The following is a 27,946-nucleotide window of genomic DNA, read 5'->3' as shown; positions in this document are numbered from 1 at the left end:
CACGCAGTCCTCAAAGACATCTGCTCTTCCCTCTGAGCAAAGAAACTTCTGGGTTACAGACCCTCTGCTATGGCTCAGGGGAAGGGGGTTCAAACTGTCCACACCACTGTATAGGACCTTAACTTCACACCCTTTAGTCACCTCCTCCTGAGCTGGAATCCCAGGAAGAATGCCCACCTTTGAGCCCATCCTGGGCACACCTGAGCTCTTCCTCTGTGGCACTGCAGCCCAGGAGCAAACATGAGCTGCTGAAAGCATCAGGAGGAGGGAGGAAAGGGCTCTAAGCCTTGGTTATAAGAGAAGAAAGTGGGGAATATGTCTGAAAGGAAATGAGGGAAGGAGAGGGAGGGAATCATTACTACTCACATCAGTTGCCTCTGTGGGAAGTACAAAGCTGGCAGCATCATTTAGACAGAAGCTTGCAGGAAGGCTTGGAGCAGGTAAAGCAGCTGTCAGCAGCATCCCATCCGTGCCAGGCTGAGCTGACAAAAAAAGCCAGGCTGCTCTGGAGGTGTCCATGGGGGCTGGGAGCAGCGGGAGCAGGAGCAGCACTGCAACAGAACAGGTATAAAAAGCCCAGTTAAGACATGATTGCAGCACCTCCCAGCTGAACGCTGGGGAGCAGGAGTGCTTCGTGCTGGAAGAGGTATTTTCCACCTGGTTGATGCTAAATTCAGCCCTGCAGATGTTGCTGTCTGCTGGTGCTCACAGACAGCTGGTGCTGGGCATGTGTTTGTATGAAATGGGGGGGGGGGGATTGTATAAAGAGCTGGGCCTGATGTCTGATGGGCACGTGGGGGTAAAGGCCAACTGCTGCTCTGTGGGTGGTGTTTATAGCAGGTTTCCTCAAAGAAAATACTAGAACAGCATGTGATTTATAGATAACTCAATATGGGGACACTGGGGGGACATGCTCAGAATATTTGGGTGCTGGGGATGGACTCTTTATCAGGACTGTAGCGATAGGTGATGGGTTTAAACTTAAAGAGGGGAAACTGAGATGAGCTCTTAGGCAGAAGCTGTTCCCTGTGAGGGTGCTGAGGCGCTGGCACAGGGTGCCCAGAGAAGCTGTGGCTGCCCCATCCCTGGCAGTGCTCAAGGCCAGGTTGGACACAGGGGCTTGGAGCAAGCTGCTCCAGTGGAAGGGGTCCCTGCCTGTGGCAGGGGTTGGGGCTGGATGGGATTTAAGGTCCCTTCAACCCAAACCATGCTGTGGTTCTATGAGTTTTACTGCTGGGGATGTCACTGCCTCACAGACTGCTGAAGGAGGTGAGATGGTGACCAGGGGCCATTACTGTTTGTGAAGTTAATTTGCTTCGTTATTGGGGTTAACTCTCAAATTCGTGACCCACAGACAAGCTTTAGCTTTAGGGATTTCCACTTGTGAAGGAGGAGGGGTAGTGAGGACGGATGGCTCCCAAATCCCATTGAGTGACAGGGGAGCAGCTATAAAGACAACCACGGGCACCCCAGGTGAGGTGAGCACAGCAGGGATGGCTGCTCCTCATCCCTGTTACCTCACAGGTGCCGCCATGCTGCAGAGCAGCTAGCAGAGGCGGCAGCACTGGCAGAGCCCTCAAAGGGCCCTGAGGGGAATGGCTGCTCCTCCAAGCAGCAGGGTGCCACGTACCTTTATCTGTGCCATCCCGGAGGGGAGAACCCTGGCCTGGCCGCTGCCTGAGCTCCTCAAAGCAGACAAGGTCCTGATGCCCATGCGAGGGTTGGCAGGGCGCTCCCTGAGGTGTCTCGCCGCCATTTTGAAGGCGCTGGCGATGAGGTGGCTCCGGGCACATCATGGCGGCCGGGGGGAAGCCCTTCTCCTCAGGCTGGGGGTCTGGGCAGTGTTGGTGGCATCTCTCCTCCCTGGGGCGAGCGGCCATCACCCACCCCCGGGCTATGCTGTCTATGAGCTAGTCCACCCGAGGAAGCTGGCCGCCAAGGCAGAGGCAGCCACAGGTGTGTCCTATGTGCTGAGGGTGGAGGGGAGGAACCGCATCCTCCGCCTCACCCAAAAGAGAGGGTTTGTGGTGAAAAACCTGCCCGTGGTCACGTACAGCCCGGAGGGGAGCAGGCTGGTGGAGCAGCCCCACATCCCTGAGGACTGCTTCTACCGGGGCTACGTGGAGGACAGCCCCGGCTCCATCGCCACGCTCAGCATCTGCTGGGGGCTGAGGGGGCAGCTGGAGATGGGGAACCTGAGCTACACCATTGAGCCTGTGCCAGGATCCCTCAGCTTCCAGCACCTTCTCTACCGGCGAGAGGCGACCCAGAGCAAGCCCTTGATGTGTGGGGTGACGAACGAGGTGATGCGAGCGCAGCTGCGGGAGATGGGACCTCAAGCAGCCTTGAGGAAGCATGTCTTCTGTCGGGGGCTGAAGCACACCACCTATGTCGAGGTGTTTGTCGTGGTGGATTACTCCCTGTTTTCCTTCCAAGGGAGCAACGAAACCTCCGTGATGCTTCTGGTTACAAATACCATCAATTTAGCCGAAACCTACTTCAACAGCCTGAGGATACGTATCTGCCTGATCGGGATGGAGATCTGGACACACAGCACCTTCATCAGGCACAGCCAGGATATAGAAGACGTCCTCAGGAGTTTTAACCACTGGGCAAACAGGGATCTCTCTCAGCGGATGGCGTACGACATTGCCCATCTATTCACTTACATGGACTTCGGGCTCATCGTTGGGCTGGCGTACGTAGGAACCATCTGCTTCCCGGGGTACCGCTCGGGTGTTGTCTCACACATACGGAGAGATTTCACAGCCTTCTCGCTTATTTTTGCTCACGAGCTGGGTCACAATCTGGGCATGGAGCACGACAAGGAGAACTGCATGTGCGGGACAGCCTCCAAGTGCTACATGACAGGCCACTCGCTCACCGGTGCCGAGGGCTTCAGCAACTGCAGCAAGCAGTACTACTTAGACCTGATGAACAGAGGCCACGGCCACTGCTTGTGCAACATCCCCGAGCCCCACAGGCTCCTCCATTTTAAACACTGCGGCAACAAGGTGGTGGATGAGGGGGAGCAGTGTGACTGTGGGGGGCTGGACTGCCAGGGTGACCCATGCTGCCTCCCCAGCTGCAGGCTGAAGCCGGGGGCTGTCTGCTCCATTGGGCAGTGCTGTCACAGATGCCGTTTCCATGCTGCAGGACACAAGTGCAGGTCGGAGGCAGATGAGTGTGACTTGCCTGAATATTGCAATGGGACTTCAGCGTGGTGCCCGGACGATTTGTACGTGCACGATGGGACACCCTGCAGCAACAACGGCTATTGCTACCATGGCAAGTGTGCCACCCATGACAACCTGTGCAGAAAAGTCTTTGGGAAGCAAGCTCGTGGTGCTCCATTGAGTTGCTTCCAAAAGCAGAACATGAGAGGGGATCGATTTGGCAACTGCGGCGGTGATGGCTCCAGAATTGCTTTTGTGGGATGTAAACCCCAAAACGTTCTGTGTGGAAGGCTGCAGTGTGTCAATGTGAAGAAGATACCCATTCTGCAGAGGTCTAAAGCCATTATTCAGACACCAGGGCCGAATGACTGGTGCTGGGGCACAGCCTACCATGCCAGCATTGATACACCTGATGTCGGAGGAGGGGCTGAGGGCACCAGATGTGGGCCAAAAAAGATCTGTATTAACAGGACATGCATAGATGCCACAGTCAAGATGAAGTGCGATGGGAAGGTTAGGTGTGGGGGGAAAGGGGTTTGCAACAACCTCGAACACTGCCATTGTGAAGCTGGCTGGGCTCCTCCAGACTGCCAGTTCCATGGCCTGGGAGGGAGCATGGACAGCGGCCCTCCACCAGCTCTCGTGATGACCATGGGGGAGGCTGTCCGAACTAAAGTGTTTAAGATAGTAATGGGGATCACAGTTCCCCTCACTGTCATTGGGATTGCTGTTGGCATTGCTGTAGCCAAATACAGAAAGGCAAAAGCTGCAATTGCAGAAGGAAGTGAGGCTTCTGCAGATGAGGAGCAGGGTATAGAAGAGGGAAGAGAAGGAGGAGAAGGGGGAAAAAGAGATGAAGGAAGAGGAGAAGGGGGAAAAGGAGAAGAAGAAGAAGGAGACGAAGAAGAAGGAGGAGAAGAAGAAGGAGGAGGAGAAGAAGAAGGAGGAGGAGAAGAAGAAGGAGGAGGAGAAGAAGAAGGAGGAGAAGAAGAAGAAGGAGGAGAAGAAGAAGGAGAAGAAGAAGGAGGAGAAGAAGAAGGAGGAGAAGAAGAAGGAGAAGAAGAAGGAGGAGAAGAAGAAGGAGGAGGAGAAGAAGGAGGAGGAGAAGAAGAAGAAGAAGGAGGAGGAAGAGGAGGAGAAGAAAGTATGTTTAAAAACCCATGAAAGCAGTGGGAATCCCAGCAGCTGAGGTTTGGAAAGGACTAGAGGCCCTGTGTGTGTGACCCTGCAGCTGGACTGCTAGTCCCAGGAGATTTTCCACAAAATGATTTACACAACGTACCTGTGTAAACTGTACAAATGTCAATTACACCAAACTTCAGTATTTCCTCTTCTTGTATTGCCTACTATGTAAATAAATTAGGGTTGGGCCCCAAAAGTGAAGCTGTTAGAAAATAAGGACTGTAAAAGTTAAGGGCATTGTTTCCAGTGCAGCTAAAGATCTGTTTTATTTGCCATAGAGTGATGGAACCTTAGTAAATAATTCACTTGAGCAGTTAGAAGAGTATAGATAGATTCATGTAAAGTCCTTCTCACCTGGTTCATAAGAGATGCTCCACCATAGGCTTATTTTGTTGAGTACTGGAGCTGAGCAGGAGTTGCATAACAATAGAAGGGAAATGTGCAAAAAGTCAAGGCATGGAAATGAGCACTGTTTTTTTATGCTACCTTGCAATTCTTCATTCCTTGCAGTTGGCTATCAGCATGGTGCATGTTCTTATATAGTGGATTAAAAGTCAGAGATTGAAAATGCTCACTTTTGCTTTACTGTTAATTTGTAATGGTGAAGACTTAGAGAAGTGCAACATCCTTTGACCCCTCAAAGGAGCTGTACCAGATCTCTGAGCTGTTACATACAATTTGCTGCATTTCTAGGGATATTTCCATGAGGAGAAAGTCTGTACTAAAGATTTACCCCGTTTAAGGAATCCATTTACAGTCCATACAACCCTGTAAAATAAATAACTCTCTTCACTGAAGGGTCTGTCTCTGACAGATCTGCCCAGGCTCCTCCAGCACTACAGCTAACTTTGCTGCCGGCACAACAGTTCACAGCAGACAGCCCGATGCCAGGTCTGGCTGATGTTACTAAACCACAAGAGGCTTTCCTAGGATGGAGGGATCCATCAGAGCAGGGTGGATGTGGAGCCCTCTGTGTCTGGTGGGCTGATGGGGAGTGTGCTGGAGTAGGACTTCTTCTGGGAGCGCAGGAGAGGAGTCTGAGTGTCAACGTCCCGGCAGGCATTGCGTTTGAGGGAGAGGAAGATGTGCTGTGTCCAGCCATACACGATGCAGTTCAGAAGACCCTGGGAAGCTGCTGTTAGAGCCTGGGAGAGGGCACAGGGGAGAGCTGTGTTCTCTTATGAGCCAGCACTGCACAGCACAACACAGCACCCTACTAGGCTGTCAAACCCAGCACCTTATGCCAAGCCTCTCACTTCCAGCATGCTTTTATCTATACAGATCCCCATGTGATAGAGGAATCTCACGGTTATTTTAATACTCTTTGCTAAATGCTGCCTCAGGCACAGCAAGGAGCTGGACAAGTGTTGTGGGGGAACTGCATTTGGACACTTATAAAAGTCTGCAAATGAAAGAGACTTATGGAAGTCTCCTTTTTATGAAAAGAGTGGAAAAAAACCCGATTCTACTTTCTGTAATTGCCATGGTGCTGTGATTTTGGTTACTGAGACCTTTTCAAGCCTTTGAAAAACATAAAACATCTAATAAAGATCTTTTCCAACCAAAAGCATAAACCAGACTTAGGCTCATACAGCAGTGATCTTTGCAGCTGGAAGTATGCTTTGTCCAGCAGAGACTAGAAGCAGGCAAACGCTAATATCCCTGTGCAAACAGAAAAGGCAAAACATAGGAGGTTGCAGAGGAACACATTTACCTGTAGAATGAGAAGAGCCATGTAGATTTTACTGTTTGTTGAAACAGTCAGCTTCATTATTCCAAGAAGGACAGCTGTAAAAAAGGATGGAGAATAGGGTATTGCTTTAATCCCACCTCTTCCAAATTCCACTGCCAGGCTCTGTGTCCTGGAGGAACGTCATGAGAGTAACTCAGCTCTCTGCTTACCTGGGGTCCAGCAGCAGAAGAAGGCAACAGGGTAAAAAACCACTCGTTGTTCTACCATCTTAATCATGGCCCACTGCTGATCCCCCAGGAACCCTGTGGAGTTCACAAACCTTTTGTACAAGCCTCGGGCTTGACTGAGTATAACCTAAAACAGAACAAGCACACATCATTGTTTGTACTTGGTGCAATGCTCTGATCTGCCTTGTTCATCTAGGACAGCGTATCCCATTTCAGTCTATCAAACCTTTTCACGCAACAGTGTGCTGCCTGAGGGAGAGCAGTTGCTTTGTACATGACCTTCCTTGTCTGAACTGGTTTGGGCTCTTGTTGACCCATGCACTAGGTGATCTGCTGCCATGCTCTGAGCCTTCTCTACCTGCTAAACCCTTTTAGAGACGGGTTGACAGAACACAGCACTCCACATGGATTAATATGGTGGCATAGCGATAATTTCCCTCCCTTACCATGCCTTCCAAAAGGGAAGAAGCACCACACAATCCTTCCCCTGACATTGCCTGGCCTCTGGTACCACCCAAAGATGTAAAGATGAAAACTGACCCCCTGGATGCAATGGCTAGTGTGCAAGGACTATGTTTCTTACCAGAATGGCAATGAAGCTGATCAGAAAGGAAATGAGGAAGACCCCAATGCCATAGAAATGCATCGCACGGCAAACAGAGCCACTCAGGGTTTGCGGCTCGTTGGTGGGCACGGCTATTTCCGTATGCATCAGGAGACATCTGTGGAAGAAAAGGAACAGCCTGAGCTCCTGCCATGGCTCATAAGCAGAGGGGCTGTTTCAGAGATGCGTGAAGCTTACCCATGCTTCTGGCTGAAGTTCTGATAGCAATTACTGCTGTTGCCCAGGCAAAACACAGGTACCATGAGAAGGAAAGGAATCAGGCTAAGAAGAGAAAGGACAACGGCACAGTTAGTAGTTATTAGCATTACACTGTTCCCATCCCCAAGCAAACACAAGCTGCTTCTTCTCCTGTCACTAGAGAGGACTTACTTAAATACCGTTTTTATTAACGTTCATGCAGGCAATACATTGGTAAAGGGAGCATCTCCTTAAAAACATACATACAGTTAACATAGTTCTAACTAACTTGGTTAGAGAAAGGCCCCTACATCCAAACCCTTCTAACTCTGAGTTCGTAAGGTGACTCTGCTGTTACTGATGAGTTTCATGGGTTTTACTAAAGCTTGCTTCAACAGAAGCAGGAAGCAGAGATCAGGGCACTGCAGTTTACCAGAACCACATCATTCTGCCCCAGAGACTCACATCTTACCTAGACGAGATCGTTGCTATTCGGCCGATGCAACTTGCATAATCTACAACCTGCAAAAGCCAAAGAGCTTTATTAAATGAGTGTTTCTGCACAGCCTCTGGTTCCCAGGACCCAGCTCCTGCTTTAGCAGCCAAGGGCTCTTTGAATGCTGATTCATCCCCAGACCAAGTACAAATGTTTGTTTCCACTTTGCACTGAATCAACACCACTGAGTTCAGTCTGTGCTGATTTGCAACAAGAACAAATGACGCTTCCACCTGCTCACTGCCTTGTTCTCCTTCAAAACTAGAGGATTTGAGAAGGGAACTTGGAACTGGACAAGGAGCAGACACTTGATGAGCTCTCTGGTGTAACTTACTCATTTCTTTGTACTGCTTATTCACTTAACCTAGCCCTGTTCCTCACTAACTCCATGTTCTAGGGGAGAAATAAAGGCGATTTGGAGTGTTCTGGTATGTGATCACCAGGAAATGTACTTTGGCAGCTGGGATCCACACAACAGCTATGACAAAACAATGTGGGCACAGCTGTAATGGTAGGGAATTATGGTAGGTGTTGTGTTTTGAATGGGAGTCCAGCAAGAAGGAAACCAGTCCTACAAGTGGCCCCAAACCCTATGGACAAGAGCCCTTGAAACACAGACTGATCTGGCCAGCCTGCTACTCCCAAACCAAGCAGAATACTTGGGATATAGTTTGCTGTGCACAGTGAATACCTAGGGAAGAAAAAGGCTATACAGAAATGTGGATAATGTGTTGAATAGGAAGAGCTGCACAAGGAATATCTTATCTTGCAACAACACATGAGGAGCAACACACAGGTTACAGCGATGGTCGTGCCACCCTGTTTAGCCAGATGGGAGGAATGAAACAACCCCCAGGAGAGATGCTGGTCATGAGGTATGTGAAGTGTTTGTTTAGCCTGCAATGCAGAGAGTGTTTTTCTGACTACTACGTCCTTATCCCTCAGTTCCCAGCGATTACCAGTTCCCCAAAGGGCTTTTGTAAAGGCCAGCGATGATGAAGTGAGGTCTGGCTGCTCTTCATGGAGCCAACTGCTCCTTTTATCACTGGCTCACTTCCATTACACCTCCTACCCCAAACTCTTACAATATCTTACTGATGCTCTCAAACACTGTATGACACCAGGGGAGGGCAGAAATTGTCAGCTCTCAGTTCCAGGCAGCCCCTGCTTTCCTCTCCTCTCTGCCATGCCCAACTGGCAGAAGGCAGTGACAGCACCAAGCCAGTTGCTCAGCTGCTGCAAACTGCTGTTCTTCTGCCTGCAGAACTTCTCCAACAGCCAGTCCTGAGCTTTCTCTCCTCTGAGATGTACACTGCCATTGCCTTTGTCTGCTTTAGTCTTGCAACCCTAACCTTCCACTGAGATGCTACAGCAGACTCAGCAGTAACTCTTTTGACCTCAGTGGGCAAGATACATCAATTCATACAGCCACGTGGCAGAAGGGCCTTCAAAGTCCTTATGGTGAGATTTACTGTTTATGTATGCACCTCCTAAACCCCACCACAACCCCACAGTTAGATCTTGGTACCCAACAGTTGCTGCATGCTGGTTCTACTCACCTGGGAGGGTATCCTGTAAAGGTTCTGATTGTATTTCATCTTTAGGTCCGTGTACAGATGCCAGGTGTAGTTGACAGTGTACAGAAAAGAGGCCACGTAGAATATCTGTGAAATACAGACAATATGTCAGTCCTATAATAGTAGTTTCTGTAGCATCACTGATGAACCCAAAGCCCACAGGCCAGAGAGAGGATACTCAACAGCATAGAGAACTGCCAAAGGTGAGGGTCCCTGTGCTCATGTCTACTGAGTTGCAGTGGGACACCAAGAGGAGGGGTTCCCACCTCAGACTGCATAAGGGTGGTTTGACTTTGGCCTCAAACAGGGGACAGGAGAACTAACGACAACAGGACTATCTTAAAAATACAAATATGGGTAACCTGGCTCATTTGTGGCCCAAATCCTGACAATGAAGGGTTCAAAGGTGCTTGGATCCTCCCTATGCTACATCCATTAGGAAACACAACACAAATGCAGCACTTAGATTTGCTCCTGGCATCAAGAGCTCATTACACAGTGAATTCACGGAAACAGAAAACAATGAGATATTTAAAGAGGAAAGTGGGGACAGAGAATATCTGCACTAAGCCTCAGTAAACACCTGAGAGCCCTTTACTCTCCGTGGGAAAGGGAGGAAAGGAAAGCTACAGAACTCTTTCCCACAGAGGGTTTCCCAGCCCTCGATTCCAGCTTGAGATGAGACCAAATATGTAAAATTCCCCATAAAAACTCCCAAATCTTTCTTGTATTTCTTTCTGCATCCAAGGTTGCTCCAGGCAGGCGAGTATAAACAGTGCTGCCAAATCAGACTATATGTATGTGTGGGTGCTGTGCTTGTTACAGGAAACACATGCTTCCATGGCAAAGGCAAAGAGGAAGGGCTGGACTAGTGAATTTTCAAGTGGATTTGCTACCTCTTGCCAAAGAGGCAAGGAGCACAGGTTTGCCACCCTGATAGCATCTAAGGCTGGGAAAGCAGCCACTAAATAAACTTGGTCTCCTTCGGGTTGCTCTTGGCTCACTCAAGAGGCTGAGTCCAACGAGCTGCGACATTGCAGCAGGAACATTACATTGACTTTCCAGCTCATTAAATGAGGTTTAATGAGGGTTCGTTGCCCTTTTTCAATTACTTCCAGGGAAGGTCATCAAAACAGTCCACAAAGAGCTTTCTCTTGCACTTCACAATGCCTTAGAGAGGCTCACAGAATGTCAGCACTGCCTTCTTTACTGGAATAGGGAACCAAAGGCTACTTGTGAAGATGCTAGCAGAAAGCGAAGGGAGCTCTGCTCTCCTGAGCATTGGCTTTGGCACTACGGGCAGTCCTGAAGTGCTCACCATGAGGAGATAACATAAGGGCTGGAAAACATGAGAGTCCCTCATTATAACACTTCTGTGGCTCCCCATTGTGCTCATGAACATGAGCAGGGCCTGCCAGGATGTTATTAGGCCACTGGAACTGAACTGGAAGAATGTGTGGGAATTGTGCAATTATAACCACAATCTCTATTCTGGACCTTATTATTGTCATGCAAAGGCAAGGCAGGGAGGAGAACAAGCTCAATGGGCAGTGGAAAGGAGCAGTATTTACATTTACATCAAACAAGAGGCTGGGGCTGAAACAGGGAGAGTCCAAGAAGCAAAGCAATATCCTTTATGACAGGGTATGAACATTAGGGGAGTTCCATCTGCTGCAACACCAGCTCTTGGTGATAAAGTGATGGTAAACAGACTATAAAGCAAAATACTGTCTTGCTCCTAAGGCAATCCCTTGAGACAACCACATCCCCTGAACTGTGTGAGCCTCTCCAAAGGCTGCCATCTGCAATCACCACTGCTGAGCAGTCCTGAGCCTGCCCTCACCCCTGCTGTTAGTGCATTTTACACCTTCCAGGTGCTTGGGTACAAAGAAGCCGCTCGTGTTTATGAGCCACACAAGGCTGAAACCTTTCCATGGGGCCAGGAGACATTTAACTCATTTTATTCAGTTACAGATCACTCCTACCCCACAGAAGCTGCTGGTTAAACCTGTTACCAGCTCCTACTTACGCACAAGGTGTTCCCACCTCGCAAGGGCACGGCTGGGGTGTTAAGTGAGGAGGTATCCTGCTCTGTGTCACATGCGGGCACGGTTGCTATGGCAAGTGCTCCATTTGTTTTAATTTCTCCCCGAGCAAACAGCAGCCACAGCTCTCACCAGACACAAGCCAGCTCTGCCACCCCGAGCGGGGGGGTCTGCTGGAGGCACGCAGGAGAGAAGCCCAGTGACGCTGTGGCTGAGGTTGGGATGTGGTAAGCACCCTGCACACCCCACCACAGCACCCTGACTGTCCCTCGTGGGGCTGAGGCAAAGGAAAACGCTATAAGGAGTTGTCCAAGGCCAGCTCTACCCTTCCCAGCAGTGGAAGGAAAGTTCCCACCTTGCCCCCGTACCTTGCTGGTGTCCCTGAGAAGCGTGGCCCCATGCAAGGGCAGAAAAGAGACAGAAATGGATGGGAGCATAGCACATCATAGCATAGAATCTCAGTGTCTCCACTGAGAATTGATGGTGTATTATCCATATCCAACCTACTGCTCCTCTAGCAGTGCAACCTGTCTTCTCCAGGCCATAAAAAGATCACAGCAGTATTAAGAACTGTCCCCCAGGCAAAGCTGCAAGGGAAACAGCTCAAAAACATCCTCAGTCCCACATGCTCCTTCTACCTTCTGGCTCTGAAAAGCCTCTCCAAAGGTCTTCCCCTGATCATTTTCCCCTGTTCCATCATCTCAAAGCCATCTTTGATACTGTTCTGCACCATTCCCAAGTGGCCATGTTACTCACCCCCCCACCGTTTCCTCTCCCAACATGAACATATTGCGGTGCTTCCACAGCGGAGCTATGGAGACCAGAGATAAGCCAGGAGTGGAACAGCTGCTCTCACCATCACCAGTAATCCACTTTTACCCACCAAACCAGCTGCTGAAACAACCCTGAGCTGCAGGTCCCCATCCCTAGACACACATCAGTGTGACTGCTTTCATACCAGCTACCTCCCTGCCCTCTCTGAGGTATATGGAGAACCTCTCCAGCTTCATACACTGCCACTGAGTGAGGATCTTTCAGTTCCCATTTGTGGGTACCCACCATGCTCCCAGGGAGCTGCCTGAGCCCACACAACACATATCAAGGCTTCAACAGCCACATTTTTGTGGGTCCTCAAAAAAACCCCTGTTAAACCCAGAGATCACCACTTGTGAACCACTGCCCTGGCCCAAGCTTGGCCGTATCCTGCAGAGTGTTTTGGGAGCAGTCATTTGCAAAGCCTAATGCTGAAATGGGAACTCAGTGAGACAAAAGCAAACTGTCAGGGAAACAGTATTGCACTCACTCCACTCCAATTAGTCTCCAGCACATGGAATCAGCTGGAATTCAGCGGAATCGCTGCAGCATGGGGCTGAGCTTGTGCTGATGGAGCAGCCCCTAAGCACCCTTGGGATTGTTTGAGAGAGGATAGGGCCAGGCAAGCAAGAGCAGGGATGTATGTATGAGTAATGTGGTAAATCTGAGCTCAAGCCAATCACAGAGTGTGTCTGTTCCTGCCCAGGATGGAGGAAGCATGAGGAGGAATAGAAAAGCTGCAGTGTGAGAGGCAGAGATCATTGTCGGCATGGGCCCAAGAGGAAACAGATTTAGAGCCATCTACTCACTTTACACAAGCAACCCAAACACAGCAACCACAAAATCCCATGCTCTCTTTGCCTTCCTCTTTGCCTTCCTCTTTGCCTCTCCCAAAACAGATGTACCTAAACCCAAGCATCGTTATCTCTGTTTTACACACAAGGTGAAGAGATCTGATAAGTCAAGTTCACACGGGGAGTCTTTGCCTCAGCTTGTCTAGAAACAGCCCCCACGGCCACGCTCTGATCACCAGAGAGGCTGGTTATAGTAATGGGTGTACAGTGAATGCAGAAACAGTGCTGCCAAAGCTACTCACTTGCCCTGTGGCTTGCAGGTTGTAGCAGACGAGGTCCTGCTTGGAGGTTGGTGTGCTGTAGAGAAGTGCCCCAGCGAGCCAGCACATGCCCAGGAAGAGGTCGGAGAGGCTCAGGTAGAAGAGTGGACGAACCTGGGAAAAGGGATATTGAGCAGCAGGTCTGTGTGATGGCCACAACACTGCCATGACCTCCTACAGCAGCACTTTCACCCATCATCTAAGCACACCTTCGTCCCCCAGGGCACACAACCCCATGCTGATTCATGCTCTTAGGAGCTGTTTCAATGCAGATACCCCATTCTAACCACCCTTTCTGCCACTAACAGAGCCCCAGCATCCAAGAGCAGCATCAGCTCTTACAGAAAATACCTCAAAGGTCCAGAATGTTACAGAATGGGAGAGGCTGGCAAGGAGAAATGCTCTTTGTTAAATCAACTGTGAGAGAAATCAAACTCTTGGTAAACACAAACCCTCCTTTAGGTCTGCAATAACTCAAACCAGACGTTCTCCCCCGTGTTTCATGTCATTTCAGTTGGTGACTAAGGCTGAATCTATTTCACATGCCAGATTAATTTTCACGGTGAGAGCCACCACTCACTCTGTGCTTCAGGCTGCACCTTGCTGGAACAGAGTCGCGTCCCCTCTAAGGGCAGTTTCCAGCCCGTTTCCAGTTTGCATGCACTGGCCAAAAGGACTGTAAATGCTGCAGGAAAACATCTGTACAAAATTCTGGCCAGTATTTTGCTGTTAGTGGGAGTGCAGCCACTCTGGCAAAGCAGCTCATTATTTACAGTCTTAATTGTAGCCTTTGCTACCTAATTTCCAGCATCCTGGAGAGAAAATCATGGGGTTTTTCTATCCCCATCCCTCCCTCCCCCCCCCCCCCCGGAAATTATAATGCTAACCACAGCATGGAAACATTTCAGGAGGCCTTGATTTTCAAATTGAACTTTGGTAATATCTGCCTCAATACTGTACTTTAGGTAAATATTTACCACGTTGTGTTACTTGTTTCTTGCTCCTGTGAGCAATGAGAAAGAGCTGAGTGAGACTGGTAAGAGGTAAAGTGGATCTGATTGACCCAGATGTGGCCTTGTGGCATAGCTTGATGGAGATCTGCCTGGTGTGTTCTTCTCCTCCACCTTCTGTAATATTTGTCTCCTTCAACATCCTTGTCTTTCCAGTTCCATGTTTACCATCCAGCCAGCAAACACAGTAGATCAATTTGCTGTTGCTAACTAAATATCTGGAGCTAGACTGTACAGCATTACACTCACAAATGTCTTTTTCAACCAGGTTTTTCCTTGCTGGTGCAGAACTGAAGCCCTGACAGGCAGTCATAGACATGCCAGGCTGTGACAGTGTCCAGTCTGTGAGCATGGCAGGTGAAAACCAAGCAGCTCTGAGAGAGAAGCAAAGCAGCACCTTTTGCAATCAAACAGGTGACCCTTTCTCTAAGCAACAAGTGTCTTTAGGGCGAGGAGACACCAGCTGAGGAGCTACTTTGGCACAGACCTAAATAAAGTAGGTGACAGTGTTCAGTAAAGGCAGCTGGGATCTTAGTTGCAAAGAAAAAAAACCAAATGGTATTTATAAAATAGAGGAAGAGAATATAAAGACGTGACGATTCAGGGGAGCTGCCAGGCTGGAGCATACATGTTGATTTAGCTCTGTCTGGCCATAGCCCAGGGACATCTGCTGGCACAGAACCTGTTGACAGGAGGGCAAAATTCTTTGTTCCTTGCCATCATGTCTTGTGAATGATTGAGCTCAGGCTGCAGAGTTTCACTGACCCCGTAGAAACACAGAACCAGCTTCAAGAATGCAATATTTGGTTTCCTAGGCTGGGGGCTGGAGGGGAAGTGTTTATAACATCACCCTCCTCCCAGCCTCCGGAGCTGTTTATTTTGAAGCATTTTACTCTGGAGCCTCATGATGACTCAGGGAAGAAGCTGCTTGTTGCAAGCTTTGCTATGGATCTATTCCAGCCCCTTTGTTTACAGATCTCCAGTTAAGGCCAGACCCATGAGGACAAGGCAATGGGGAAGTTACTGAAGGTTTTGCTGCTTTTGAAACATCAGCTCTGAATCTCCCCAGGGCAGCAGAGCAAGAGCCTGGGAGCCTGATGCAGAGGAGTCACTTCAGCCGGTATCCATCGCTCCTACATGGATCTGCAGAAATAAACTGAGCAGAAACATCTGGACTCCCTCACGGGTCCGTCTGTGATGTGGAGCCATGTGTGGCTTACAAGTGTCTGGAGTGCAGCTCCTAAGCCACAGCCACAGCATATGACTAACAGTAAAAGGGCTCCTGAGTAACCCAGACTTTCAGCCATGGAAGTAAATGGGAAGAGGCTGTGGAATCACAGTAGGACTCCTTCCAGATCAATATAGCAGGCGGGAAGATCCTGGGACAGAACTATGTCTGGAACTCTCCAAGTGCAGGAGATGGGGTAGAATGCACAAGCTCAGTTTTCCATCCCAGAACTAAGGTGAAGTCCCAGCCTTCACTCCTCCCCAGGAATGCATGGAGATCTGCACAGCTCCCTCTGGATGTGCTCAGCAGAGCATTTCCAGGAGGCTGCTCCTGGGAGCAAGGCTGCCCTGCATGTTGTAGGGGCCTGCCCCAAACCTGGACTCATATTCTCCTTCCCACCCTGCTTCATCCAACAAAGTGCCAGTCATTAGCCTGATTGCACACCTTCCATCTCTGGGGATAACTCACTGCATTCCCTGGAAGTCGTGTTCTCTGCAGAGCAAATCCATGAGGTACCAAGAACACTGAAGATGAGGGAAGTAATACAGCTTTGTTTCAACTTAGCTGCCAGCTCTACTGTCCTCCTGCCCTTAGCAGTAACCTGTTACCAGACTGGGATGCAAATCCTGGACAGCAAACCTCACCTGCACATGGATCAGCTCTGTGCACCACCTTCAGCACATCCTGGACAGACAGAGGGACCATGTGTGGACAGCAAAAGCCTGCCTTGGGATGGAGATCTATAACTACTGAGCACACACCAGTGACCTGCTCAGCACATCTGATCTACCCCAGACACACGTGGCTCCCTGCACGTGTGAAGCACTTGGGATGCGCCTGGCACCGTGCTCATGGCAGATCCACAGTGCACACATAGACAGGCTCACCCCAGGCTGAATCATCCAAAGCCCCACAGCAGCATCCAGCTCCACAAACTGTTCTAGTGTTTGAACGCCTCTTTGTGCCTGAACTTTGCAGTGTCTTTGAGCTGTATCAGTTTTAGTACCACACCTGCCTGCAAAAGCCCTTTGAGATTCCCAAACACCACCACCTGTAAAAGCCTTTCCTATGGGACATCTCCAGCTTGCAGCTTTGTGCACAGCTCCACAGCCCTTCTGTCCCACAGAGGACACACGAGCAAATCCCTGCTCCCAGGAACAACCGGAGGACTTTCCTGGAGCAGCAGGAAGCTCTGGGCTAAGAAACCTGCTTCTCCTTGGTGGCTGCAGCTCAAGGTTAGTCCCTTCACCTCCTATCACAGACAAAGGGGCAAACTCTTGGCAAGCCCTTTGCCTCCCAGATGAGGTTTAACCACAGAAGCCTGAGACCTGCAGCTGCTCCGAGGGGAGTTCCTGACCTACAAAGCTCTTTGCTGCACACACAACCCATCCACAAGGTACCAACCCCTCGACTCAGAGAGGGACAAGGAGGCGCAGACCTTACCTCGGGGGACCTCACCGCGTTCTGAAAGACGGCATAGGCAATAATGGAGCTGGAACCTATGACACTGAGAAAGCAAAGCACAGGTTGGAACAGGAGCACTTTTGCCTACCTGCGATGAGAAATTCCTCTTTATTGCCTGTCACTGCAGTGGGAACCTTATCCCGGCACCCCAGGGACATGGGTTTAGGAGCGCTGTACCTGAGCATGGCCATGGTGAACTGTATCCACTGGAGAGCCGAGAAGACCTGAGGACAAACGGGGCAGCTCAGCACCACACGGCCCCACAGGACACGGGGCTGGGGCACAGGGCACAGGCGCTGCCCCCGGGGGTCGCTCACCTCCTGCCAGTCCCCGTCCAGCCGCGCCGCCTCCGCCGGCAGGGCCATGGGGACCCGCAGCCGCCGCCGCACCGCTCCCGGGGCTGCGGGCACCGCCCGCGCTCCGCCCCGGGGCCACCCCGCGCCCGGCCCGCCCCGAGCACCGGGCCCGGCCCCTGACGGTCGGCAGAGGGAGCCGCGGGGGAGCAGCGGGGCTGTCCCTCGGTCTCCCCTCCAGGCGCTGACCCCAACCGACCCTGCTTAGCTTCCCTGGCAGCACCCTGGCAGCGGGCTCCTCACCCGGCGGCTCCCGCCTGCCGGCGAGGCTGCAGGAGCGAGCGGCGGTGGCCGCCATGACGGTTGCTACCTCAGGAGCCGGGCGGGAAGCGCGGACCCCGCCGGGTCCTTCCTCCTCCCTTCGTACCGGGGAGAGGGCGCTGGGTCCCACGGACGCCTTCCAACCGCCTCGTGTAAACGCCTTACCTGAGGGCATCCCTTTCACCATCTGACTGACCTGCCTTCACCTTCCCCTCCAACCACACGGTCAGCAGCAGCTCCTCCAGAAAGCACCTTAAGAAGCAGCTATTAATTGGAACAACCTTTTTATTATAGCATTATTAATACATTTTACCTGGCAGCAGTATCTGCTCCTTGTACCCAACCCAGGATTCAAAAGGCAGCAAAGCTCCCACTGGAATCAGTTTTGCTCAGCCTAAAGCAACATCTTCAGGTAAAACACACAGATGGGGCTCTTATCAACTCCCTACAGCCCTGATCAGGGGCACAGCATCTTCCAGTGGCCATCCGAGTTCCACACAGCATGAACAGCACATACAGCATCGAGTTCCGACCACGGACCTCATCCCTGGGCCCGACATCGCTATTAGAATAACACAGAAGGGATCCTAAGGACACAAATGCTTCCTGTAACAAGACCTCATGTTCGAGTACTCCAAACTACCAAACGCTGATGAAGTTTTAGTTTGAGTGTCAATTGCTTGTGAAGAGGAGGCTGGAGAATCGTGTTCATGTTCATGATGGCTTGAGACTTTCTGATGTCTGTACTGAAGCTGGGCAATGAAGGTTGGACGGGAAGGCCAGGCAAAATATTCAGGCATTGCATGTGCTCTTCAAGCATAAGGAAACTCACCCACATGTACCTCTGAAACAACAGGAGTTTGCATGAACTGGCGAGACTGAATGGAACAGCACCTCAAGGAGCCTCTGCCCTTGCTCAGAGCAACACCACGCGCTCTGTCAGGGTACCACAATGCTGGCTGAAATGGCTGCTTTGGCCAGCAGATGAGGAGCAGGTTTTGATAACGTGGAGGACCCGTTTTCACTGCCAGCACTTGGCTGATACCCAACCCAAACAGACAGGAGCCACTGCAGAAGCCAGGAGAGGGAAGCTCCAGGTCTCTCAGTCAACAACAGGTAAGGAGAACAACACTCAGAGAAGGAGCCCTACAGGGAAGACAAAGGTGGGAGGAGGAGTAGACTAATGAGCATTAACCCCACAGACACTAAGGACAAGGGAAGGTGGAGATGCGAGGGGCACCCAATCTGTACCTTTAACAACATGTAAAATGGAATGAGACCAACTTGTGTCATTAATTTGCCAGGGAACAGTTGTAAAAACCACCAGGAATGTGCTTCAGGCCAATCTAGTGCTTTTTTTGTTGTCTGCTTTAACACTGTTATTGAGTAGTATTACATGATACTGACGTCTTGCTTTAAGGTGATTTTCCCAACATTTAGGATACTGTGATTTTAAGGAACATCTTCCTCTTGATCTTCTAAACTGAGAATACCAGAAGGAAATCTGCTGCTCTCTTGAAGTCAGCGGGAAGTTTGCTTGCATAAGGAGAACTGGTTAGGACATCGTTTCACAGCTTATACAAAGTTCTCCAGCGTATTAGAGCTCATCTTTGTCATTGTTCTTCTTCAGGAAAGAAGCAAGGATATTGAGGCTTTTCTGGAGCTCCTCCTTTTTCCCATCACTCATTTTGTTCTTCTCGATCAGTTTGGTGATTCGCACCACTTCATTAGCAGCAAACTCTTCTCCCTGCTCCAGTATCTTGCTCATGATTTTCAAGTATTGCTCAGCTGACTTCTTCTCACTTTCTTTTGCCTTTTCTAAGCTCTCCTGCCCCTTTTTGAGGAGGGACTGGCGCTCTGACTTCTCAGTGGTGCTCACAAACTTGCTGGCCAGCATGTCGTACTCCTTCAGGCAGCCTGGCATCCCCAGGTAGATGCCGTTACTCTTCAGCCAGCGTTGAATGGCTCCAGCCTTGATTTGGCCGCTGTAAGGTAAGGGATTGTCAAAGTCACCATCCTGGAACAAGTGAAAAATAGGGAACTTCTCCTTATCCAGCTTGTACTTTTCTCCCAGCTCAGTGTTCAGTTTATCACCATAATCTGTCACAGGAAAACAAAACACAAAAAAGCAGAGTGTGTTAATCGAAAGGAAAAGTTAAATTATGATTCTGTTCTACACAAATAAATATTTATCTCCAGTTTCAACATGTCCTAATGACCTTTTTGCTAAGAAATGCCACACACTGAAACAAAATTACTTCTGCAAGGCAAACCATCAACAGGTTTTCCAAATACAAGATTCTGGTGGTGGTTTGCTGTGACTTTGATAGCATAAGGCACTGGCAGGACTTCCGTGTACAAACCCCATCCTTCTTATAGGAGTCAATAGCCATTTTTTAACTTGTGCTGCTCTATCCATTCATATTATTTGATTTTACAGTTAAATGGACTTTCTTCCTGATCTGTGTGCAGAGAGCATACACTTACACATTTTGGTTCTGACAGCATGCCAAGTTACAAGATGTTAGCTCATCTTACATAAATTACATTTATTTTTGAGGACAGAAAACGTAACTTAAGAGATTTCTACTATGTTACTTAGCTAAATACATGTGTGTTGAGAAATGTCAGTGGGTGTGGGTGAAACCTCCAGTCTGACAGTTCCTATGAGCTTAAATTCTTTATTCTCCCTACAAAGCAAGAGTGAGCAAGGTGATAGTGATCCACTCCCCACTCCTTTTCTCTTAAAGCCAACTGCAAGAACTGAAGTTGCACTAGCCACAGTGCACTAAGGACCTTCCGTGCTTCACCAGCAATAGAGGAATGAATTAACCAGATTAGCCACAAGCCTGGTCAAGCAAAGCATATGTAAAGCATGATTCTTGCAAAGTCTGTTCCCTGGAAATAGACAGAAAGATATCTCTCAGCAAAGACAGAAACACACAAAGGCAGGAAGTGCCAGGAATGAGGAGGAAGGCATCCAGTTTAGCAGCGTGGGCTGCCTTGCTCCATTAAGCAGCCAGAAGGAGATCAGCAGCACACCCACACTGGTGGCAGGAGGCAGAGCTCAGCCACCAGCCAGAGCAGGGATCAGGCCTCTCTTGTTTCACACTGTCAGAATTACCTCGGCGCCTGTTTCCACCACAAACCACAGTGTTCTTTCCCCCACACCAACCCACACTGTGCTAATCAGCCCGGAGTTCCTCACCTGATATTCCCACTTCAGCCACCAGAAGATCCCCACTGGAGCCCGAGCTCTCTGCCAGCTTTTTAAACTCATCCTGTTTCTCGCCATAAGGATATTGGGTGTCGAACTTCACAAGGACGAACTTATGCTTTGGAATTACCTAAAGAAAAGCAAAGCACAAAACTTTAGCACTTTGGGTTTGAGCAATCCACAAGACATCTAAAGCTGCTGTCACTTGTTCTCCTGTGCAAGGAGGAGCTGCAGAGGGAGAATGGAAATTTGCTAATTATGGTTTTTCAAAACTGACTCACTGCAGTGTGGAGGAAAGACTGAGCTTCGGCTCTGTGTGCTCCTACACCAGATGACATAGATGGTGCGTGGTAGGTTTGGGGGATCTGATAAGGCCTTTAATTACACATGATTTGCTTACTGTAAAGCTGATTAGCATCTTGGAGGGAAGTCAGCTCAGCAGTTTCCAGGGGGACATTAAGAGGAGAGAGGCTGAACCCAAAGGCATTCTGAGGTGTCCCAGCATGAGCTGCAGCTCCTGGGGGGCACAGGGAGTGGAGGTGCTGCAGGTGCTGCACTGGTTCCATCAACAGAGAATTCCTCTTTTAATTGATTCCTTTTCACTCGTCCTATTGCTTTTGACTTTTGCTCTGCCCGATGATGTCCTTTCAAATGAGCTCAGAAATGGAATCTTTTGCCTGCTTTGGGATGTTTTGTGTCCTGCCTTGCAAAATCTTTCATCTAATGAACAGGGTCTGATTGCAACACTGTCCCCACCTACAAAGTGTGCTACCAGAACTGCTCATGCATAGGCAGAGCAGCTGATTGCAACAGTGAACAGGATCCTCCAGTCCTGGGCCTGCTGCTCACTGTATTTGTCATCCTGGTAAGGGATGAATGTGGCAGGTATCACACTTTGGTATTCCTGCTGGTCTCTGCAAGTCTCTCTTGCAGTGTTCTGCCAATCACTTCAAATTGTTGCAGAAAAGCTGGAAGCTCCTAAAGGTTCATGAATTGTATCATAGAATGGTTTGGGTTGGAAAGGATCTTAAAGCTCATCTTCCTGCACAAGGATGAACTTCTTCCTGATGTCTAATCTCAATCTCCCCTCTGTCAGATTAAAGCCATTTCCCCTTGTCATTCTCAGCCTGTCTCCAGAGCAGAGTGCTCCAGCCTCTAGACTCACTCGCATGTGACAAGAAACACTTGCCCATGCCCGAGCAGCCAGGCTGGCCGCATGTGGCCTCTTCATCTCTCCCGGTGCAGCACATGCTGTAACGCCACCACACCAGGATTTGTGGTCTCAGGTGCCTGCCTCATGCTGGGCCTGTGACACCGTAGATCAAAATCCCGCCGTGCTTCGGCAAAGACCCCTTAATTTCAAAGGGATTCAGTGCACAAAAACCTGCGAGGCTCCAGTGCGGCAGCAGCCTGTTGCTTTGTTTCATGAACAGAAGTAAAACCGGGCCAGGCAATGAGTGTTCACGGCCTGGCCACCGTCCTACCCCGGCTACAGCAGAGCAGGAGCGGCGGCTGACAGCTCGCAGGCCAGGGCGCGGGGGCCCTGCCCGGCGCTGGGCCGCGGAGCCGCCGGCCGGGCCGGTTCCGCTCGGCCCGGGCCGCAGCGCTGCCCAGCTCCACTTGGACCGCGCTGATTGGCTGTCCGCCGCGGCTACCGCTCCCCTATTGGCTGCGGCGCGGCGCGCCCGCCGCCCCGGCCGTTCCGCGGGCCCCGCGCCGGTAGCGGCAGCGACGGGGGCTGGGGGGGCGCGGCCCCGCGGCCCGCTCCGCACCCGGCCCCGCACCCGGCCCCAGGGACTGCCCGCCTGTTGCTTTGAGCCAAGGTGCACATGGCGTCTGAGCTCCGGGACCGGCCTCCGACCCGTCCTCCCCTCCTATCCCGAGTGCTCCGGCAGACCCTGCAGCGCCCGCCGGGCGGTCCCGTACCTTGTAGAAGGTGATGGTGTCGAGGGGCACGGAGCCCTTGGTGTGCAGTGCACTGCCGCCGGGCAGCGCCAGGCCGAGCAGGCAGAGGAGCAAGGAGCCGGCGGCGGCCGCCGCAGCCATGGCGGAGCGCGGAGGGAGCGGGGCTGCTGGGGACACGTGACCGCACTGAGCCCAGCGCCGCCGGGGCCTTGCCCCGCCCCGCGGCCGACCGGGGCAACCGGGTACCGGGCGGCTTCCAGCTGCAGAACAGGAGCTGATGGAGGCAGGAGCGGGGGCAGAAGGGAGGAGCCGGCTCTGCAGGAGCCTGCAGAGCCTGGGGCCATACAGGGAGAGGAAAGAGCAGCGCTGGTGTCTGCACTGATTCACAACAGCAGAGCACCCGCTGCATGGCATGGCCACAGCTCTCTCAAGCCCATTTTATTGTTCTAGTAGAGATTTCTCTTGCACTGCCCCCTTACCTTCCTTACAACTCAAAGCTAGGGTGAAGTGCAAGCAGGCACTGCACGAAACCCGAGTAGCACATCAGCATGATCACCTGTCAAAGGACACACCGAAGCTCCAGCCTCTGAAACATTCTGCAGCCAGTCCGCAGGTGAAAAGCAAGGGACACATTTCCCCTTTCTTTGCTCCCTCGTTGTAGGCAACTTGATTTTTTGCTTGCCCAGCCCGGGATTATCTAGCTTCAGCACAAAGCCACACAACACAGGCGAGCACGTCAGTAACTTCCAGAACATGCAGACAAGAAAATGAAAGAGGCAGCAATACTGATTTGTAACGAAACTGACTTTTATATAAATTATAAACCCATCCAGTTTAAAGCAGATCAGTTGCAGTTGTGTCACTTAAGTCCGTAGAAGGCTGAGGCAAACGTATCTCCTACACTCATAAATTAACAATGAATAATCCAGGAAGAGAAAGGTCAGGTAAGGCTGCAGATACAACAACAACAACAAAAAAAACCCTCCAAGGTTACTAGCAGTTAAAGTCACGATTATCAATGATTGCAAAATATAAATGCAATTTTTGAACAGTTAAAAAGTACAAAAATGATGGGCAACACAAACAGGCATTGTAGGGTTTGTCCTGTGTGTAGACAAAGCAGAGTAGGAGACTTCTGACCTTATCTACATCACACACCAATTTTAAGCAGTTGAGGAAATCAGCAAAAGGATCATGGCTCATGATCCCAGTAGTATAAAAGCAGTATTTTTCAGTCTGTAAACAGTAGTCTTGGTAGCTTCTTCTAGGTATGGTTTCAATTTATCACCTCCTCCCCAAAAAAATAAAATCAGAAACACACAAAAACAAGTCCCAAGAGTGGAAAAGGGGGAGCAGCAGCAATGCGTTACAGCTTCAGTTTCTTATCCTGTCCCTGTGGGACATAGTCTGAAGGGGAAATGCTCTCCTGTAAGAAATATATAATATATTTAACTGTACACAATACATAGGGGGAGAGAAAGTCTCCCTCAACCAAGCCCCAGTCAGTCAGTATGGAGTCATTATTGTACACCATTTCCTCCTATAGAGAAACTACAGCTTGTAAAGAGACGGCATCTGGGTTTATAAACCACCACATAATCAAAAACCTGTATTTGTTTGACAAGCTGATTGTTTGCCAGTATCTGGAACTGGGAACAGAGCAGCAGCAGCCAACACTGTGACAGCAAGTACTGCTCCTGAGCTGGCACAGGGCTGGCTGATCTGTGCCACAGGAGGCAAGAGCCATCCATGAATCCATCTCCACTCAGCCTCTGCTTCAGATGACACACGTCCCGTCCCCATCCGCCCCCAGTTTCAATTCTGCTTTTAAAGGAGCTGATGCAGAAACCCTTTTTTAAAAGCAAGTTCTGCTTTCAGGCACATGGCAGGGTTTTAAAAGTCTGGTTATATTAACCTTACACTTGACTTATTTTCACCATTGCTTATTGATACAACTGGTTGAGTTCAACCTGTTGTAGCAGCAGTGGAAAGAAACTCCAGTGTGACCCAGGCCTCTGGATGAGGGTGCTGCATCCACTTTGCATTCAATGCTAGTACATGAAGCACTGTCATGGGAGAGGGAGGGAAGGGGACACCACCAGCTTCCTGGAAGGAGAAGGGGCAGAGGATGGATTTCTGGCTCAGTCCTTCTCTCTGAACTGCATCAGCTCAGGAACGGGACTGTTTTCACTTACCCTACACGTTTGAAAGCATCAACTTCAGTCATCAATCTTGCTTTAATTTAAGAAGCATACTCTTCTTTCTTTCAAAAAAAGTATTTCCATACAACATGTAAGAGTTCACTTGATTCTTTTTTTCTTTTTCTTTTCCTTCTCCTCAAGGAAGAGTATTACTATAAAACAAACTTAACATATTTTGGTATTCCTCCAGCCCAGAGCACTTACCAGACATTGCAGTTAAACCATCAGGACATCCACTACAATTCTAACAGCCTGCAGACATTCTTCTTTCCCTTTCAGGATGGAGAAAAGCAAAACTAAACCCAGCAAGAGCAGCTCTGTCAAATTAGGGTTTTTTTTCTTTTTTTTTTCTTTTTATACAGGGGATTTATTTAAAAAAATACTCTCCTCAACATTCTAACATCACTAATAAAACAGAGAGAGATGACAAAGGCAGGATTGTCAGCTCTTAAAACTGTAAATATAGACCTCAGATACTAGCTGCTTTAAAACAGAAATGAGGAATCTGGAAAGTCTGACCTGCCCCTGTATTGCAGGTCCACAAAACTTCCTTTTTGCCTACAATTTAGGCTGCATTACTCCTTTAAAATGAAGAAAACCCCTAGCAGAAATGCAGATGCAGTGGGAGCAGATGATGCGACTGCACTTTCTAACAGAACACCTAATGAGCAAGTACTCAAATCATCAAAGATCAACTGCAAAAAGCAAGCAAACAGTTACAGAAAGTATTCTCAGCCTCATACCACAGCGGAAGCAAAAGTTACCTCTGCCAACTTAAACCCAAATCAGTTGCTATTAAAATATTGACGTCTTAAAGTTTCAGTAATCTAAATACACTTTGTAAAAGTCATGATGATTGCCTTGACATTGAACTGACATGGAACCAGGCCACAGCGTCAGACTTCACTGCAGCCATTATATACAAGGTCTCTGGTTTTGTCTTTGTTGCTGAAACACCAATTCACATCTCTCTCTCTCTCAAGCTTAGTGGCCAGGTTTGCTCCTCAGCAGGTTTGCAGTTACTCCAAACATGGAAACAACCCATGTAACACACCACCACTGCCACCTCTCCCCTCCAGTAGCTCTCTCCTTAGAGGAACCTGCCTGCCACCGGGCCCAGCTCATTCCCACCCTTGCTGGCTGGCTGTACAGTGTTCCTCCAGCACAGCCTCACCTCCCCTGCCTGACCACCACACAGAATTCATTCAGTAGGACCCACTGGCTTGAGGACACAATAGCTCCAAAACAGGCTCATTTCACTGGAGGCGGCCAAATACATCTACAACTTCTGCATTTCTAAGGCAAAGACCATACAAAAATTATAAACACTGTATGGTGATGAAAATACAACTCCTTTGAGATATATGCTTTACACTGGATTTCTATTGCTGCTTCTAAAGACCATCTCCAGTTGTTCCTAGAGATTGGAAGGGAAGAAAGTGAATTTTCTCCTGTTGCAATATGCTTATGAACATGTATAAAAAGTGGTCAAACCCCAATAAGGGTCCCTGCTTCTCATTTATGTACAATAATTTAAATCAGCTCAATACATCTGTAATACCTAAAAAAAATTGGTTTATGATTTGAAGTCCTTCATGCATTATGAGGAAGTTCTGGATTAAAGTGATGGTATATTGGATGCTGCTTCTGTCTGGGACTCTGGTGTCACTCCCCTGTGGGGTCTGTCAAAGATGCAGTTCTCAAATCTTTAGTTTTTTAATGGTGTCGAGTCTCTTTTTCAGCAGCTCTCCAATTTCCTGAACTGAGTGATGGTAACTGCTCTGCACCTTCCCTTGCACAGTCTTTGTAAACTTTTTTTCTTCCTGCAAAATGCAAAAGAGAAATCATTTACCCCACAGCAACTGCTTAAATCCTCCCTTTACCTTTCCCCACCATCTCAAGCACTAATAAGAAATTCATGAAGCCCACAGTGTAAGTTTACAAAGGGAATGTCGTCAGCACAGAATAAGCAGCACCAGCTCAGCAGTAATAACTCCTGCACATACTGGTGCTGCCCATACAGGGTTGATAACACATTAACATTTCTTCCTAACTGCTGAAAACATCCTTGTGCAAAATATTTGTGGTTGACACATACAGAGAGAGCAAACCCTGATGCCAAGGCATGTAACAGCCGTAAGTGCTGTTCCATCAAGGGGTGACCTGATACCAGGATGCCTTCTGCAGACACAGGTAACGCCTGGGAGGCACCACCCAAGTAAACCAATCCCATGTCAGAAAACCTAACACCAGTGGCAGGGTTCAACTGGCCCATCACCAGCATCACCACAGTTTAATCCTAATACCTGAACACGAGGACTTCTTCAAAAGCATCTTTTAGCTCTAAACACACAGAGCTGCAAACCCAGCTTCAAGTCTGAGCAGAGCTATACACATTGTGTTCATCAGGATTTACTGTCACAATGTCAAACACCAGGACAAATGTTCTGAGCAAACACAGGAGAAGCTGCAGACTCCCCTAGATGCTTCTGCTCAAATCCATGTGCTAAGTCATTTCTTCCACATCTGCCTCGTGCAGTAGCGTGATGCCAATCAAAGGGAAGAGGAATTTGCTGAGTCAGTGAGAAACCAGGGAAATTAGAGATACATGATTAAAGTGTGTTATCTTTAGAGTGAAGATTCTTTGATGGTATTAAGAAAACATACTACATAGTTTTTATTTGTATTTGCATTAAATACAGTAAGGAATTTCTTTGCTTTCTATCAGTTTTTGCAGTTTCTTTTATATATATGTGTATATATATATCTGAGATACTTCTACATCAGCCTCATACAGCAACAAGGGACATTTAAAACCCTGTGCTATGAAATAAACAGGGCAATTCAAGTGGAAAAGATACCAGCTGGCTAACACAGGTTCTGTGGGCAGATGTGCAGCTCTGAAACAGATGGGCGCAGCATTTAAATCCTTCCCAAATCAAAGCCTCCAGATCTCCCTTCTAGACAAACCCAAACACCAGTGCCCTGTAGGCTGAATTTCCCATTTGAGATAAATATACTGGAGCCCTGGTTTTGTGTTCTCCCACCCCACAAACCAACAGTGGCAAGGAAATAATTCCCCTCTCAAACATTTCACCTTGAATCTGGAATCCTGCTTTGAGAAGGAGCAATCACTCCTCACTCCCCCACGTATGAGATGATGCCAGTTCCATCACTGTGCT

The 27,946-nt window shown here is 49.3% G+C and overlaps 4 protein-coding genes across 5 annotated transcripts in view; 1 reads left to right on the top strand and 3 right to left on the bottom strand.

Moving 5' to 3' along the window:
• The first annotated feature begins 1,706 nt into the window (after nt 1–1,706).
• Nucleotides 1,707–4,909, top strand: LOC101877557 (disintegrin and metalloproteinase domain-containing protein 21-like). Its single transcript, XM_005145210.2, has 2 exons — nt 1,707–3,987; nt 4,869–4,909. Exons 1-2 carry the CDS (start codon nt 1,707–1,709, stop codon nt 4,907–4,909), a joined length of 2,322 nt encoding a protein of 773 aa, XP_005145267.2.
• On the bottom strand, nt 4,605–17,243 carry TMEM116 (transmembrane protein 116). The gene is made up of 11 exons (XM_034068606.1): nt 17,145–17,243; nt 17,005–17,051; nt 16,807–16,870; nt 13,108–13,239; nt 9,136–9,240; nt 7,553–7,602; nt 7,081–7,164; nt 6,862–7,000; nt 6,261–6,405; nt 6,073–6,146; nt 4,605–5,503 (listed from the first exon to the last, which is right to left on the bottom strand). The coding sequence occupies exons 1-11, from the start codon at nt 17,190–17,192 to the stop codon at nt 5,303–5,305; spliced, it is 1,089 nt and encodes a 362-aa protein (XP_033924497.1). The 5' UTR covers nt 17,193–17,243; the 3' UTR covers nt 4,605–5,302.
• Nucleotides 17,244–18,187: 944 nt separating this feature from the next.
• Nucleotides 18,188–22,770, bottom strand: ERP29 (endoplasmic reticulum protein 29). Its single transcript, XM_005145162.3, has 3 exons — nt 22,585–22,770; nt 20,650–20,788; nt 18,188–19,541 (listed from the first exon to the last, which is right to left on the bottom strand). Exons 1-3 carry the CDS (start codon nt 22,702–22,704, stop codon nt 19,039–19,041), a joined length of 762 nt encoding a protein of 253 aa, XP_005145219.2. The 5' UTR covers nt 22,705–22,770; the 3' UTR covers nt 18,188–19,038.
• Nucleotides 22,771–23,349: 579 nt separating this feature from the next.
• NAA25 (N-alpha-acetyltransferase 25, NatB auxiliary subunit) overlaps nt 23,350–27,946 on the bottom strand; it is a 29,760-nt gene continuing 25,163 nt past the window's right edge. For both annotated transcript variants that reach the window (XM_034068052.1, XM_034068053.1), the window contains exon 24: nt 23,350–26,587. In XM_034068052.1, the coding sequence (XP_033923943.1) occupies nt 26,465–26,587 (123 nt within the window). In that variant the 3' untranslated portion in view covers nt 23,350–26,464. The remainder of the gene's footprint in view (nt 26,588–27,946) is intronic.

Source organism: Melopsittacus undulatus, chromosome 12 (genome assembly GCF_012275295.1).
Source record: "Melopsittacus undulatus isolate bMelUnd1 chromosome 12, bMelUnd1.mat.Z, whole genome shotgun sequence".
NCBI lineage: Eukaryota > Metazoa > Chordata > Aves > Psittaciformes > Psittaculidae > Melopsittacus > Melopsittacus undulatus.
The sequence above is the reverse complement of the archived record's forward strand: the minus strand, read 5'-3'. Positions and strand labels throughout refer to the sequence as shown.

Coding starts and splice junctions, on each gene's coding strand:
- TMEM116 (XM_034068606.1), bottom strand. CDS start 17,192: ATGGCCCTGCCGGCGGAGGCGGCGCGGCTGGACGGGGACTGGCAGGAG. Junction 17,052..17,144: donor TGGACGGGGACTGGCAGGAG/GTGAGCGACCCC, acceptor GTTTGTCCTCAG/GTCTTCTCGGCTCTCCAGTG. Junction 6,147..6,260: donor CTTCTGCTGCTGGACCCCAG/GTAAGCAGAGAG, acceptor CCTTTTTTACAG/CTGTCCTTCTTGGAATAATG.
- ERP29 (XM_005145162.3), bottom strand. CDS start 22,704: ATGGCTGCGGCGGCCGCCGCCGGCTCCTTGCTCCTCTGCCTGCTCGGC. Junction 20,789..22,584: donor ACACCATCACCTTCTACAAG/GTACGGGACCGC, acceptor GCTTTTCTTTAG/GTAATTCCAAAGCATAAGTT. Junction 19,542..20,649: donor GGCTGAAGTGGGAATATCAG/GTGAGGAACTCC, acceptor TTCCTGTGACAG/ATTATGGTGATAAACTGAAC.
- LOC101877557 (XM_005145210.2), top strand. CDS start 1,707: ATGCCCATGCGAGGGTTGGCAGGGCGCTCCCTGAGGTGTCTCGCCGCC. Junction 3,988..4,868: donor TTCTGCAGATGAGGAGCAGG/GTATAGAAGAGG, acceptor CATTCCTTGCAG/TTGGCTATCAGCATGGTGCA.